Raw genomic sequence first — 15,003 nt, forward strand, 5'->3', positions numbered from 1 at the left:
GCCTACATCAAAAAAGAAGAAAAACTTCAAATGATGCATCTTAAAGAACTAGAAAAGCAAGAGCAAACCAAACCCAAAATTAGTAAAAGAAAATAAATAAGAAAAATCAGAGCAGAAAGAAATGAAATTGTAATGAAAGAAAATAATACAAAAGATCAACCAATCAAAAAGTTGTTTTCTTTAAATGTTAAACAAAATTGGCAGACCTTTAACCAGACTAAGAAAAAAAGAGAGAAGATCCAAATAAATAAAATCAGAAAAGAAAAAGGAGACATTAAAACCAGTACTGCAGAAATTAAAATGATTATTATTAGCTACTATAAGCATTTATATGCCAACAAATTGGAAAATTTAGAAGAACTGGAAAAATTCCTAGTGACATGCCTATCGAGATTGAACTAAGAATAAATGCAAAACCAGAATAGACCAATAACAAGTAACAAGATCAAAGACATAATAAAAATCTCTCACTAAAGAGAAGCCCAGGACCTGATGGCTTCACTGATGAATTCTACCAAACATTTAAAGAAGAATTAATACTAATCCTACTCAGACTATTAAAAACAATAGATGAGAAGGGAATACTTATGAATTCATTCTATGAGGCCAGTATTACCCTGATACCAAAACCAGACAAAGACACATAAAACAAAATCTACAAGTAAATATACCTGATGAATACTGAAGCAAAAATCCTCAACAAAATACTAGGAAACTGAATTCAACAATACATTCAAAAGATCATTTATCACAACCAAGAGGGATTTATCCCTGGGATGCAAGGATGGTTCAACATACACAAATCAATCAATGTGATACATTATATGAACAAAATGAAGGATAAAATCCATATGATCATTTCAATTGATGCTGAAAAAGCATTTGATAAAACTCGACATCCCTTCATAATAAAAACCTTCAAAAACTGGTGATAGAAGACACATAGCTCAACATAATAAAAGCCATATATGACAGACCCACAGAGAGTATCATACTGAATGGGGAGAAACTGAAAGCCTTTCCTCTAAGATCTGGAACACAACGAGGATGTCCACTGTCACCACTGTTATTCAACATAGTACTGGAAGTCCTCTCTAGAGCAATGAGACAACAGAAAGATATAAAAAGTATCCAAATTGGAAATGAAGAAGTCAAATTATCCTTGTTTGCAGATGATATGATCTTATTTTTGGAAAAACCTGAAGACTCCACAGGAAAACTATTAGAACTGATAAACAAATCCAGTAAAGTTGCAGGATACAAAATCAACATATAAAAATCAGTAGCATTTCTATGTGCCAACAGTGAACAGTCTGAAAAAGAAATTTAAGAGTAATCCCATTTACAATAGCCACACATGAAATTAAATACCTAGGAATTCACTTAACCAAAGGAGTGAAAGCTCTCTATAATAGAAACTATAAAACATTGATGAAAGAAACTGAATAGGGCACCAAACAATGGGAAAATATTCCATGTTAATGAATTGGAAGAATCAATATTGTTAAAATGTCCATACTACCCAAAGCAATCTACAGATTCACTGCAATCTCTATGGAAATACCAATGACAGCCTTCACAGAAATAGAAAAAAAAAAAAAAAACCCCAAAATTTATATGGAACCACAAAAGATCCAGAATAACCAAAGCTATCCTAAGCAAAAAGAACAAAACTAGAGGAATCACATTACCTGACTTCAAATTATACTACAGAGCTATAGTAGTCAAAACAGCATGGTACTGGCATAAAAACAGACACATGGATCAATGGAACAGAATACAGAACCCAGAAACAAATGCACAACCTACAGTGTACTCATTTTTGACAAAGGTGCCAAGAGCATACACTGGGGAAAAGACAGTCTCTTCAATTAATGGTGCTGGGAAAACTAAATATCCATATGCAGAAGAATGAAACTAGACCCCTATCCATCACCATATACAAAAATCAAATAAAAATGGATTAAAGATTAAATCTAAGACCTCAAACTGTAAAACAACCTCAAGAAAACATTAAGGAAAATCTCCAGGACATTGGTCTGGGCAAAGATCTTTTGAGCAATACCCCACATGCACAAACAACCAAAGCAAATATGAACAAATGGGATCACATCAAGTTAAAAGGCTTCTGCACAGCAAAGAATACAATAAAAAAAGTGAAGAGACAACTTACAGAATGGGAGAAAATATTTGCCGACTATTCATCTGACAAGGAATTAATAACCAAAATACGTAAAGAGCTCAATCAACTGTACAGGAAAAAAGTCTAATAATCTGATCTTAAAAATGGACAAAAGATTTGAATAGACATTTCTCAAAAGAAGACATACAAATGGCAAACAGGCTTAAAGGAGCTCAATATTGTTAATCATCAGGGAAATGTAAATAAAAACTACAATGAGATATCATCTTGCCCCAGTTAAAATGACTTATATCTAAAAGGCAATAACAAATGCTCGTGAGGATGTGGAGAAAAGAGAACCCATGTACACTGTTGGTGGCAATGTAAATTAGTACAACTACTATGGAGAACAGTTTGGAGGCTCCACAAAAAAACTAAAAATTAAGCTGCCATGTGATCTAGCAATCCCACTGCTGGGTATATACCCAAAAGAAAGGAAATCAGTGTATCAAAGAGATATCTGTGCTTCTATGTTTGTTGCAGTACTGTTTGCAATAGCTAAGATTTAGAAGCAACCTAAGTATCCACCAATAAATGAATGGATAAAGAAAATGTGGTACTTATACCCAATGGAATACTATTCAGCTATAACAAAGAACAAGATCCAGTCATTTGTAACAATATGGATGAAACTGGAGATGATTTGTTACGTGAAATAAGCCAGGCACAGAAAGACAAACATTGCATGTTCTCTTTTGTTTGTGGGATCTAAAAATCAGAACAATTGAACTCATGGACATAGAGAGTAGGATGGTTACCAGAGACTGAGAAGGGTAATTTAGGAGGCTGAGTGGAGGTAGGGATAGTAAACAGATACAAAAAAAAAAAAAAAAAGAAAAGAAAAGAAAAGAAAAAGAATGAATTAGACCTACTATTTGATAGCACAACAGAGTGACTATATTCAATAATAACTTAATTGTACATTTGAAAATAAAGAATGTAATTGGATTGTTTGTAATTCAAAGGATAAATGCTAGAGGGGATGAATACCCCATTTGATACCCCCATTACCCAAGTGCTGATTTCACATTGCATGCCTATATCAAAATATCTCATGTACCCCATAAATACACACACCTGCTATGTACCCACAATTTTTTTTATAAATAAAATATTTGAGGTGGGGGGAGGGACTCTTCTAGAATAAAAGAAACATAATGAACATGACAAATATACAAGCAGTCTCATAAATACACTGGATTCTGATTTGGAAAAAAAAAAGGCATGAAGTTATTTAGAGAAATTAAAAAATTTGAAATATAAAATGTGTATAAGATAGTATTAGGGAATGCTGCTAATTCGTTAGTTGTGATTATGTACGAGAATGTCTTCACTTTTTTTAGATGGATGCCTAAGTGTTTAAGGGTAAAAATTTAAAAGTTTATATTTGTAAAGGTTCCAACCACAAAATACATACATAAACAGAGATGAAGTAAATATAGCAATTATTTACAAATTTAAATTTAAGGTCTAGACTTTTTAGAATATAAGTTCAAATATATATCATTTAAAATAGTTTTGAAATCAATTACATGGGATACTCTTAAACATTGTATTTTGGTACAGTCAAGTTTTTCCTAGTAAATGGGCACTACCGTATATTTGGAGAAAAGATATTGTAAGTGAAGTGATTTTCTCAGTTTGGTATCAAGAATATAGATAACATATTTGAAGAGAAGAGTGTATTTAACTTATAGGGAGCCAAACTTTAAACATAAGATTCATTCTCTAGGTCAATGAATGATTGACAGAGAAAGGCAGAGAGAGAGAGAGAGAGACAGAGAGAGAATACCAATAAATACTATACATGAAGTACTTAATACATGTGCTTAAGTGTTTTGCATGCATTATCTCATTTCATCCTCACAATATCCTATGCAGTCATAAAAAGGAATGAGATAGTGTCCTATCCTTATTCATGTGTTCACTGAAGTAGCACTTTTCATTTTCTTCAAGAATTTTTCCTTTGCATTCACAATTTGGCTAACTATTTTGCACAACAGGCCTACGTTTTGGCCTGTCTCAACTTTCAACATGCCTTCCTCACTAAACTTAATCATATCTAGCTTTTGATTTAAAGTAAGAGATTTGCAACTCTTCCTTTCACTTGAACTTAGAAGTCATTGTAGGGTTATTAATTGGCTTAATTTCAATATTATTTTGTCTCAGGGAATATGGAGGCGCAAGGAGAGGGACAGAGATGGGAATGGCTGGTTAGTGGAGCAGTCAGAACACACACAACATTTATTAAGTTCATCATCCTATATGGGCACGGTTCATGGCTCCCCAAAACAATTACAATAGTAACATCAAAGACCACTGAACACAGATTACTATAACAGATTAATAATAATGAAAAAGTTTGACATATTTCAAAAATTGCCAAAATGTGACACAGAGGCATGAAGTGAGGACACGCTGTTGGGAAAATGGTGCTGATAGACTTTTCTGAGTTAGGGTTGCTACAATTATTTAATTTGTAAAAAACACAGTATCTGTGAAGCATAATAAAACAGGGTATGCCTGTGCTAACTGAGAAACTTACTATGTCAAAGCACTTCACAGGCAGGGGATAAAATGAGGCTGTGGGATGGAATGGTTGACCTAGGATCTCATTGCTAGAGCCCAACTTCAAACCAAGATCTGGTTGTATCTCCAGACTAAGCTCTTGGCCACAGTAGCCCCTGACCCGATCCTTTCTAATGTGAGAAACCAGAAGTCTACATAAAATTCCAAAACCTGCAACACAATTTGAAAGAAAAAAACTGCAAAAGTCAAGGAGAGTATCTGCGGATGTTGCAAATGATCCATTCTAAGACAAAAGCCTCTTGAGCTCTCTCTACATTTTGAAAGTTTGAAAATACTAAGTAGACTCCTCCAGCCAAGTTGATTCCTGCACATCAGCTGTAAATGTCAGCAAACACACCTTGCTTGGGATCCCACACGGGGGATGATGAGAACTCAGGCTATAGGGGCAGAGCCGTGTCCTGGGGAGGCTCAGTCACACTGAGAAGTGGGAATCTTCTGAGAAAAGGGGAGCGTCTGGCCTGGAGGGTACATGACCTTATTTGTTTTTTAGTTTTTTATTGCTTTGTGACAAATTACTACACATTTAGTGGCTTAAAGCAATACTCACTTATTAGTTCACAGTTCTGTAGGTCAGAAGTCCAGCAGGATATGTCTGGGTTCTCTGCTCAGACTGAAGTCAAAGTGTCAGCCACTGTGCTCTCATCTGGGGCTTGGGGTCTCCTTCCAAGGTTATTCTTGTGATTGACAGAATTCATTTCCTTTTGGCTGTGGGACTGAAGTCCCCGTTTCCTCTCTGGCTGTTAGCTGGGACCGCTCTCAGCTCCTGGAGGCTGCCCACATTCCTCCTGTGGCCTCCATATTTAAACCAGCAACAGTGCATCAGATCCTTCTCTGACTTCTGGCCAGGTGCGGTGGCTCACGCCTGTAATCCCAGCACTTTGGGAGACCAAGGTGGGATGATCACCTGTGGTCAGGAGTTCAAGACCAGACTGGTCAACATGGTGAAACCCCGTTTCTACTTAAAAATACAAAAGTTAGCCAGGCATGGTGGCAAACGCCTGTAATCCCAGATATTTGGGAGGCCAAGGCAGGAGAATCATATGAACCCGGGAGGCAGAGGTTGCAGTGAGCTGAGATGGTGTCACTGCACTCCGGCCTGGGCAATGGAGCAAGACTCTGTCTCAAAAAAAAAAAAAAAAAAAAAGAATTCTCCGACTTCTGCTGCTACTGGCAGCCAAAGTAAACTCTGCTTTTAAAGGGTTCACCTGGCTGGGTCAGGCCCACTGGAATAACTTCTATATCTTAAGGTCAACTGACTTGGGACTTTACGTCTGCAAAATCCCCTCACAGCAGTACCTAGGTTAGTGTTTGGTGAGTAATCTGGGAATCTTGGGAGTCATCTTTGGAATCCTTCCCTCCATGGTTTTAGAAAGGTCAGTCTGGCCATAGTGTGGATAACATATTGGGAGGGACAAGACAGACAGCAAGGGGGATCTACTAAAAGCTGTGGCAATCATCCTGAAAGACAGAGGAATGGGCTTTGGATGAGTGAGAAATGATTTAGACACAGCATAAAGACTTCTTGCTGGCTGATTAGCTGTGGGAGGGAGGGGAGGGAGAGTCAAGGTGGACTCCCAGGTTTTGCCTCAAACAACTGAGTAAGTGAAGTTGCCATCCAAAAAGATACTATGGATACACAGGTTTTGGAGTGGAAGATAATGAATTATTCCTCTTCATGTTGAGTTTGAAAGGAAGACAACCAAATGGATGATAAAAATGGGGGATCACTGGTTAACGCAGGGGTTCTCCAATGGAGTGATTTGGCTCCACAGAGGACACTTGGCCATGTCTGAAGACATTTTTGGTTGCCATAATAGTGGAGGCGTTATCCACATTGAGCAGGTAGAAAGCAGGAGTAAAAAATCCCACAACACACAGGACAGCAAAGGTTTTGCTGCCAAATGTCAATAGTGCTGAGGCTGACAAACCCTGAGTCAGAGGCCAGAAATTAAAGCCACAGGAGTGAAGAAGAGGGCCCAGAACAGAGCCCTGCAGAACCCCAGCCTCAGAGCAAGGGAAGCCAGCCCGGAGCCTGAGAAGAAGCCAGAGAAGGGGAGGCCAACCAGATGCACAGTGCTGAAAAGCAGGCAGAGAAAGAGGTGTTGATTCTGGCAGGTGTCAAGAGCTGCTGCGAGTCAAGCAAAATGAGGAGTAAAAAACCATCATTGGATTTAGGGTGACCGAGGCCACCAGAGGCTGTGCCTGAACAGTTTCAGTTGAGTCATGGGAGCGGACAGCTGTCTGCACTGAGTGAAGAGTGCACTCTTGAGAGAGGAGGTTGGGGCAGCAGCCACCGGAGACCAGGCTTCTGAAGACCCGGAGACACCTCAAAAGGGATGTGGGCTGAAGGGATTTGTTGCCACGGAGAGAACTGAGATCTGCAAATGCTGATGGGAAGGAGAAGAGAGAGGAGGAGATCACAGAGTGAGGCCCCTGAGAAAAGTGTGAGAACAGAACTAAGGGCACAATGTCTCTTCCAGGCCCTGCCAGCAAGTGCCCCCTAAGTGCTGCATCCCAGGTGTGCACCTGAGTCCCAGTCCTGCCCAGGAGAGACTGGCCTGATGATGGAGAAGGAGAAGAGGTGCCCCCAGCAACAGGTGTAGGTGCAGCTGCAGGTGGGCTTGGCAGTTTGAAAGGTGGAATACTGGGGAGACTTATCCTCCATGTAAGCAGCAGGGATCACTTTTGAAAATAAAGGAGAAAGAAATGGATCAGAGGCTTGAGGCGGGTGTGGAGGGCTGTTCTGTTTAGAGAACCCCAGCAGGACTCTCAGGCAGGGCACAGTCTTTTTCCTTGTTATTTCTTTCCCGAGATTTTTTTTTTCTCTTGGAAAATTCTCATCAAAGTTCCATGCAAGACCATTTAAGGGTTAACACATTTTCCTCCAAAATGACTGCAGTCCCTCTACTGAAATTCATTTTATGAGTCCAGTCTGTTGAAAGATAAGGAAACTATTACAGTGGAGATGGAAGATGGAAATTAGGCTGAGAGAGCAAAGAAGGGTGAAAAAGATATGGACATATATATCCATGGCACAAATTTTAATGATTTCTGTAAAGTATAATTGAGGGAAATTACAGGAAGTTTCATTTGATTTTCTTAGAGGTCCTGAAACTCACGAGTGTTACAGAGTTATAGTATTTACAGAAAGAAAGGCTATTAAAATTCAAGAGAATATGGAAGGAACTGAGGTCCTTTTTTAAAATTCCTTTACATTGCAAAAGATGACCTAAGCTATTCTTTAAAATTCAACATCTCTGATTTTATTCTCACAGTAGTGCAGTTAACTGCAGATAACATTAGTTCTTCCTATCAAATCATTGTGTTATTCCACCAAGGTTGTGTAAAAGGCACCTGGGACTCCCACTACTAGCATTCCTTTGAGAAAAATTAGAAATCTTTAGGAAAGGGGGAAGGAAAAAGAGGGCAGAGTCCAGCCGAAGAGCCGACCTCAAAGAACCATTTCGGGGTATTTCTTTTCTCTTCACTGCTTGGGAACTGCCTTCAGTTCACCCACCACTTCCGAAGGGGCTTCACTTCTAAGGGGAGAGGCCAACGTCCCAACAGAGGGTCTCTCACCTCTTTCCGCCATTTGTTAAATGGTTCCATAAATTAGTTGTTTTACATAAAATTTGGAACTACGATCTGGGAGGCCTAGGGGCTGCACCACCAGTAAGTCGCCGACTCAACCTGGGCCCTTTAACCCCCAAACCCAAACTCTCTCCTGGATCGATCGAACCGCGGGCCCCAACCTAAAAGCCTCCTCCACTGCCAAAAGTCAGGAAGGGTTGGTCCTTTTGTTTTTCAAATGAATTGAAATTAGATCCACAGCCCCGCGTAACGCTGGGGAATACCCAGGGAGAGGCCAGCTTCCAGGAGGTCAGCCCCAACACCGCGGGCAGGAATTTGGAGGGATGGGGAGGTCTCCTCATCTCTGAGCCTTGAGCACCAGGCCTCAATTTTCTCCTCTTTCTCACAGGTGCCCGACTCCGAGTCCGGGAGGCGGGCGCTCTTCCCAGGTACCCAGCCCAGCGCGGCGCGTCAGCCTGGGTCCATCCTCCGCCACCCTACAGCGCGGGGAGCAGGGGAGGCCGAGAGCCGGGCAGCGTGGGGGGACGGGAGAACCCGGGCTGCAGCATCCCCCGGAGGCAGCAGGACAGGACGGCTGGCGTCGGACGCACTGCAGAGGCGTCCCTGTTTTCGGCTTGTCCCCCGACAGCCGGCAGAGAGCTTGACTCCCTCCGCACTGCGCTCCAGAGACCACAGCGCGGAGAAACCTTGCGGGGCCCCGGACTCCCAGGCTTGGGAAAAGCGATGACTGCCCTGGACGGCTGCGGCGTCCGAGATTTCCAGGGTCCCGACCCTCCCTGGGGTACGCGCGACTTCGGCGCAGATGTCAGTCCACTGCCTTCGCGCGTTGAGGGCGCGAGGACTCCGGACGACCCCAGGGCTACTGTCCACGCCCAGCCCCTCGTTCTCCACCGTGCCACCTCCCTCTGCGGCTCTAGCCTGGAGATCTACGGACTTCATTGCGATCTCTTGAGCAGTGTAGTTGCCCTCTAACCTATCCCCGAGTCCCGGGTAACCCAGGGGCCCCGGCGAGGCGAGTTTCGTTGGGGGAAGATGTCCCCAGGCGAGAAAAGGGGCCGCGCATTGGACGGGGCTCCCAAGCCAGAGCCCTGGGGGCCTTGAGGAGTCGTGGTACCGTTTAGGGAAGTCGGGGCTGCAGGGCCCATGAAATCAGACGAGGCTACGGACTTAGGGTCCCTGCAACCAAGACTGCGAGCGACTGTGGACTCGGGACGGATCGCATAAAGGAGGAAGGGGGAATCAGAGGGGCGTCCGGTCGGGGACGTGTCAGGCCTGGGCGGGGCAGAAAACTGACACCGGGGCGAGGACAAGAATTTCGCTTCTCCAGGGCTGCCAGGGGAGGGGCTCGCCACCGTCACTCTCCTTGGGCTCTGGTCCCGACGGTGTTTAAAGGGCGGAGGGCTGGGCCGGGCTGGTCGCACCCCGGGGCTGCTGGTGGCCAAGCTGGATGGGTCGCCCATGAGCCTCGGTGCGGCACCGCTGGCCCAGACCCGGGCGCGGCTGGACATGGCCACCTACTGCAAAGACCTGGGCCCCTCCTCGGCCCCGCCCGGCCAGGCCCGGGCCACCGCGCACCCCCCGGGCTATGAGCATAGTGATCTGGGCGCAGTGGGCGGGGGCCCACGCCTGTGGGTGAATGCGCCAGCGTTCAGATCCAAGTCCTACGCTTCAGGTCCCGGGCCCGTGCCGCCCTACGCGGCCCCTGGCTACGGGGCTCCCGGCCCGCTCCTTGGCGCCCCGGGTGGCCTGGCGGGCGCGGACCTCTCCTGGCTGAGCCTCTCCGGCCAGCAGGAGCTGCTGAGGCTGGTGCGGCCGCCCTATTCCTACTCGGCGCTCATCGCCATGGCCATCCAGAGCGCGCCCCTGCGGAGGCTGACTCTCAGCCAGATCTACCAGTACGTGGCTGGCAACTTCCCTTTCTACAAGCGCAGCAAGGCGGGCTGGCAGAACTCCATCCGCCACAACCTGTCGCTCAACGACTGCTTCAAGAAGGTGCCCCGCGACGAGGACGACCCAGGTAACAGCGGCGCGCCGGCTCGCTCCGTCTAGGACTCCCGGTCTTTCCGCCGTGCTGCGCGCACTCGGCGGGTGGCAGCGACCTCGGACAACCTAATTCCTCCCTGCGCGTTGGGGATACCCGGGGGAGAGAGAGAAGGGGGAGATGTGCTTAGCCATGAACAAGTTCTCAGACAGCGGCAGTGCCCACAGGCCCGCGTTTACAGTGTGGCGGTCCCGGGGTTCTCAATCTCCGTGCGCTCCTTCGGAGGAAGAAGCGGGAGAGCCAGCACGCTGGGTGACCTTGGGAGTGACTCAACTTACCTGGGCCTCAGTGCCCTAGCCGGTAAAGTGGGGAAGACAGCGCCTACCCCAAGGATAGGCAAAACAAATAGGATGCCCATTTGGAAAGCTCTGGAGCCACCCTGGGGGCCCGGCGTGGTCTGCGATGTCCTTGGCAGAGCGGCTGGAATCCCACGGTTCGCATCCCGCAGGCCTTCCTTCACCTTAGCGGGTCTCGGGCCTTTCCCAAGGCTCCCTTCCTCCTCCTTTCTGGATTGCCACTTTCTTCCCAGTCCGGCTGTGGAGGCCCATTGGATACACAGTGTCCGTCAAGGGTGGGATGGGGGCGAGGGCCCAGACCCTCTGCAAGGGCCAGCGGGGGATCTTTCTGAAGTTGACCTCCTCGCTCGCTCACACCACGGGTCCGTCAAAGCTCGAACTTTCTGAACTGGGCTGTTTCTTCTAATGCAGGTAAAGGCAATTACTGGACCCTGGACCCCAACTGCGAGAAGATGTTTGACAACGGGAACTTCCGAAGGAAGAGGAAGAGGAGAGCTGCAGCCAGCGCGGTCTCGCCCTCGGGAGCCAGGAGCGAGGGAGGGGCCGAGGCGCCCGCGCTGGAGCCCCCGGGCGCGGCTTGCCGGGACCTGCAGGCTTCGCCCTCTCCATCCGCACCCGAGGCCGCCACCTGCTTCTCCGGTTTCGCCTCCGCTATGAACGCATTGGCGGGCGGCCTTGGCACCTTCCCCGGGGGCCTGGCGGGCGACTTTTCTTTCGGGAGGCCGCCTCCGACGGTGGCCGTCCACGCTTCCCAGACCCTTAGCGCCTCGCCTGGCTTCGCCCCTGGCCACCAGACCGCGGCCACTGGCTTCCGCGTCAGTCACCTCCTCTACAGCCGGGAAGGGACCGAAGTTTGAAGGGACGCTGGAGGCTAGCCGGGTGCGGTGTCCAAAGGTGCTGAGCTCAGGCCTCCGGTTCCCCCTGGTGACAGCCCCACGTGTTGGCGCCGAAGGCCTGGGTGCCCTGGGAGGACGCGCAGAGCCGGGGGCGGCTTGGCCAGCAGGGAGCTGGGCTGAGCAGCTCTTGGGCCTCGGGGTGGGTGGCCGTCTGCTGTGCACCCCTCAGCCAGGCGACCTTCAGAGCTTCCCTGCTCTGCCTCTAAGTCGATCCCTCCTGGGCTTCCAGAACCTGTGCTCTCCAGGGATTTGCCTTGAAGGGGCGGCGCGGTTGGCGCTCAGCTCCAACGTTTCCCAAGCAGGCTGGCTGACTCCAAAGAGCCTTAGAGCAGGTGGGAGGAAAGTGGGCTGCCAGAGCGGCCCGGGGGTGGGGGCCCTTTCCACCTCCACCCAGCTTGGGTCACCTGGCTCGGGGCCTTCCCTCCTGCTTCAGGGAGGCTGCTGCAGGGGCTGGAGGACAGAGCTCAGGAGCAGCCACAGTGGTGGGGTCCAGGTGGGCCAGGAGCCTGCAGTGAGGGGATCTGAGACTTTTGGGATTGGGTCCTGTGTAAGGAAGGTCTTGCTAATGGCTGAAACTGCCGGTGGTGGGAGGGAGAAGGGCTGCCTGGGCAGAAAACGCCCTTGAGATACCAGCTCCCTCCCATGTCACACAGCTCTGGTCCTTGATGACCCCCCTGTAGGACAAGGCAACTCCCCAGGGCCCCGTCATCACTGACCACAGGAGCGGTGCCCAGCACCCAGGAGTTCCCCGAGGGTCTAGGTTTGTTTCACCCCATCCACACTCACGCTCACACAGGCTCATGAAAGGGCACACCTGTTTTGGTCTCTTTCCCCTCCAAACCCACAGTATGGGCCAAAGCTGCGCCTATGTTCAGAGCTCCTTGTGTAAATTGGACCCTGCCCCACCTGGTTCGTTCTTAGACATGGTATCTTTGTGAAGCACAAGGAGCCCCCAGTCACTGGGAAGAGGAATTTTGGCCTCTGTACTCCTCAGAAGTCCTAAGTGCCCCAGTCAGATGCCCTGAGTCGTTGTGGCATCTGGGACTCCCTGGAGATGGGCACGTTGGTGGGGGGGTATCCATCTTGTTGTTGATGGGGGGCACCCATCTTCCCTGTATTTTGGGGGAGGATGGGAGGGGGACTTCCCAGGAAGAGAGTGGAGAGAGGATACTGTTAGTTTGGAGTAGGACAGCTGGTTTAGCAACCCTAAGCCCCAGCCACACAGGTGTTCCTAAGACATAGGTATTCCTAAGACACAGGTATTCCTAAGACACAGGTATTCCTAAGACACAGGTGTTCCTAAGACACAGGTGTTCCTAAGCTGCCCGCAGCGCCCCTCACTGCTGCTGCCACCAGTGCTGGAAATGAGAGCAGCGCACCTGTCTGTCCCTAGAGCTGACTCATCATGGCCCTGCTGAAGAGTGAGGGGTGTGTGTGTGTGTGTGTGTGTGTGTGTGTGTGTGTGTAAGACAGAGAGGGAGGGAGAAGGAGGGAGGCAGGGGAACATGGAGAGAAGGAGCCAGGAGTTAGGATAAACCTGGTGCCTGGTCATGTGTTTCATCAGCAGTGGCTCTTAACTCCGTGTGGCATCTATGCTGCTGCTCCCCACAGGCAGGTGAGCAGAGCGCCAGTTGTGTCGAAGGTGATGATGTTGGCTAACCAAACTCACAACCAACCCACAATCTCTCTTGGGGGGACACTCCCCATATGTAATACAGTTAAAGAAGGCCAGGAAAGGAAAAGAAATTCCTTAGCTTATACATTTTTAAAATTATATCTTGAACTTATTTTAATAGAATAAAATGCTAAAAATAAAGATCAATATATGTAGCTTGCATGTGTATGCTATTTTGTATAAGAATTCCACTGCTGTCACCAACATCCCCATTTCAGAGACTGAACTTGCAGAAAAATTGGAAAGAACATTTTCTAATAAAATTTGACAACAATCAGAAAATACAGTGGACAGCTGGACAATCAGTGGAGCTTCAAGAAAACTGGCTGACACGTATGGATGTAAACATGGAACGTCATGGCTGCATGACTCCTAGACGTTGGAAAGCTGCTTTTTTTTTCTAACAATGGTTTTTATGCTAAAATTGGGAAAAAAATATTTAAGTTTTTTCAACTTTTGGTTTGTTTGCCCAAAGATCATTTTTTACCATTTGAAAGTTGCTCATTTATTCAAAGCTTTATACCATTAGTAGGTAATAATATAAGCAAATAGATGAAATCTTCATGAGAAAAGCTTGGTTAAAAATACTTCCAGCAGTGCAAGGTATTTGGACATGGGTGGGGTTAGATGCCAAAAAGAACCCATTCTCCCCTCCAAAACAGCCCACATGCCTGGATGTGTTTAGGAGATGGGAAGCCAGGCCAAAATGCATTTCATAGGCCCAGGCATGGCACAGTCAGCTTCAGACTCATTATCCCAAAGAAGCATTTTCTCATAGCAAAGAAACTGTTGAAATCAAAACAAGAAAACAGAGCAATGCAGCTTGTGGTCACTTTATGGTTAAATACTTTCTTCTGGCCAGGGCTTGGTGAACTTGACCACAGTCCCTAGAGCTCACTGCACGCAGGCAGCAGAAGGACCGGGTCCTGTTGGTCCGGCCAGGGCACTGCTGCCAGGAGGCTAGGAGGGTGCTCTGACCCCGGGGCTCTGAGTCCACTGTGGCACTCAGACCCCATCTGCTCCCCTGCCCTGTCCCTTTTTTTTCTTTTCTTTTTTCTTTTTTTTTTTTTGCCTTTGGAATCATGAATCCTGCAGCCAATTCCAAAAGTAATTGTGAGACTTCAACAAAAGGAACACCTCAGCGTCATGGCATAGACACACGGCAGTATGCTATTGGAATATCCAATTTTTAGTATGAACAACTTGGTGGCACTGAATAGTTTCAAATATAGGAGCAAGCTTCAAAATTCAGAAGTGAAAGACAATTAAAACATGCCAAAATATCGGGTGATTAGGAATTCTTTGCATTGCCAAGCAGCAGTGGAATTTCCTAGTGACTGAAAATCAGAGAGAATAATAATACGGGAAACTGTAATCTGCCCTAGAAACATTTGGTCACTGGGTAAATTATCCCCATACAAAGAAGAACCATTCATGAAGAAGATTCATTTGTTAGAAATGTTTTTTAAAGTGCCATAGTGTTTTAAAAGTGAACATTGGATTTCAAGATGGGGTGCCCATTTCACATATTGATTAAACACAGAGTATGTTTATTTCTGATGAAAAAGTTTTGCATTTTAGCAATGCTGCCTTGGGATAGTAATCAACCTTTAATCTTTAGTCTCCTAAAATGTATCTGCTGGTCAAGTGACGTTTTTCATTCAAAGAAATACCATTATAGTGATTATTAGAACTCTTCAGTGAAACAGAACGCTGAAGTTCATCCCCATTTT

General features: G+C 46.7%; 1 protein-coding gene and 1 pseudogene across 1 annotated transcript; one reads left to right on the forward strand and one right to left on the reverse strand.

Annotated features, from left to right (window-relative positions):
* Positions 1-8,522: 8,522 nt before the first annotated feature.
* On the reverse strand, positions 8,523-9,301 carry LOC144331433 (uncharacterized; annotated as a pseudogene).
* A 461-nt stretch (positions 9,302-9,762) lies between these two features.
* FOXI2 (forkhead box I2) lies at positions 9,763-13,423 on the forward strand. The gene is made up of 2 exons (XM_001091576.5): positions 9,763-10,379; positions 11,111-13,423. Exons 1-2 carry the CDS (start codon positions 9,821-9,823, stop codon positions 11,554-11,556), a joined length of 1,005 nt encoding a protein of 334 aa, XP_001091576.3. The 5' UTR covers positions 9,763-9,820; the 3' UTR covers positions 11,557-13,423.
* The last annotated feature ends 1,580 nt before the right edge of the window (positions 13,424-15,003 follow it).

This window comes from Macaca mulatta, chromosome 9 (assembly GCF_049350105.2).
Source record: "Macaca mulatta isolate MMU2019108-1 chromosome 9, T2T-MMU8v2.0, whole genome shotgun sequence".
In the NCBI taxonomy this organism is placed as follows: domain Eukaryota; kingdom Metazoa; phylum Chordata; class Mammalia; order Primates; family Cercopithecidae; genus Macaca; species Macaca mulatta.

Excerpts from the sequence above, each read along its gene's own strand:
- FOXI2 (XM_001091576.5), top strand. The coding sequence starts at position 9,821 with ATGAGCCTCGGTGCGGCACCGCTGGCCCAGACCCGGGCGCGGCTGGAC. Across the intron at positions 10,380-11,110 it reads CCGCGACGAGGACGACCCAG|GTAAAGGCAATTACTGGACC; the intron begins GTAACAGCGGCG and ends CTTCTAATGCAG.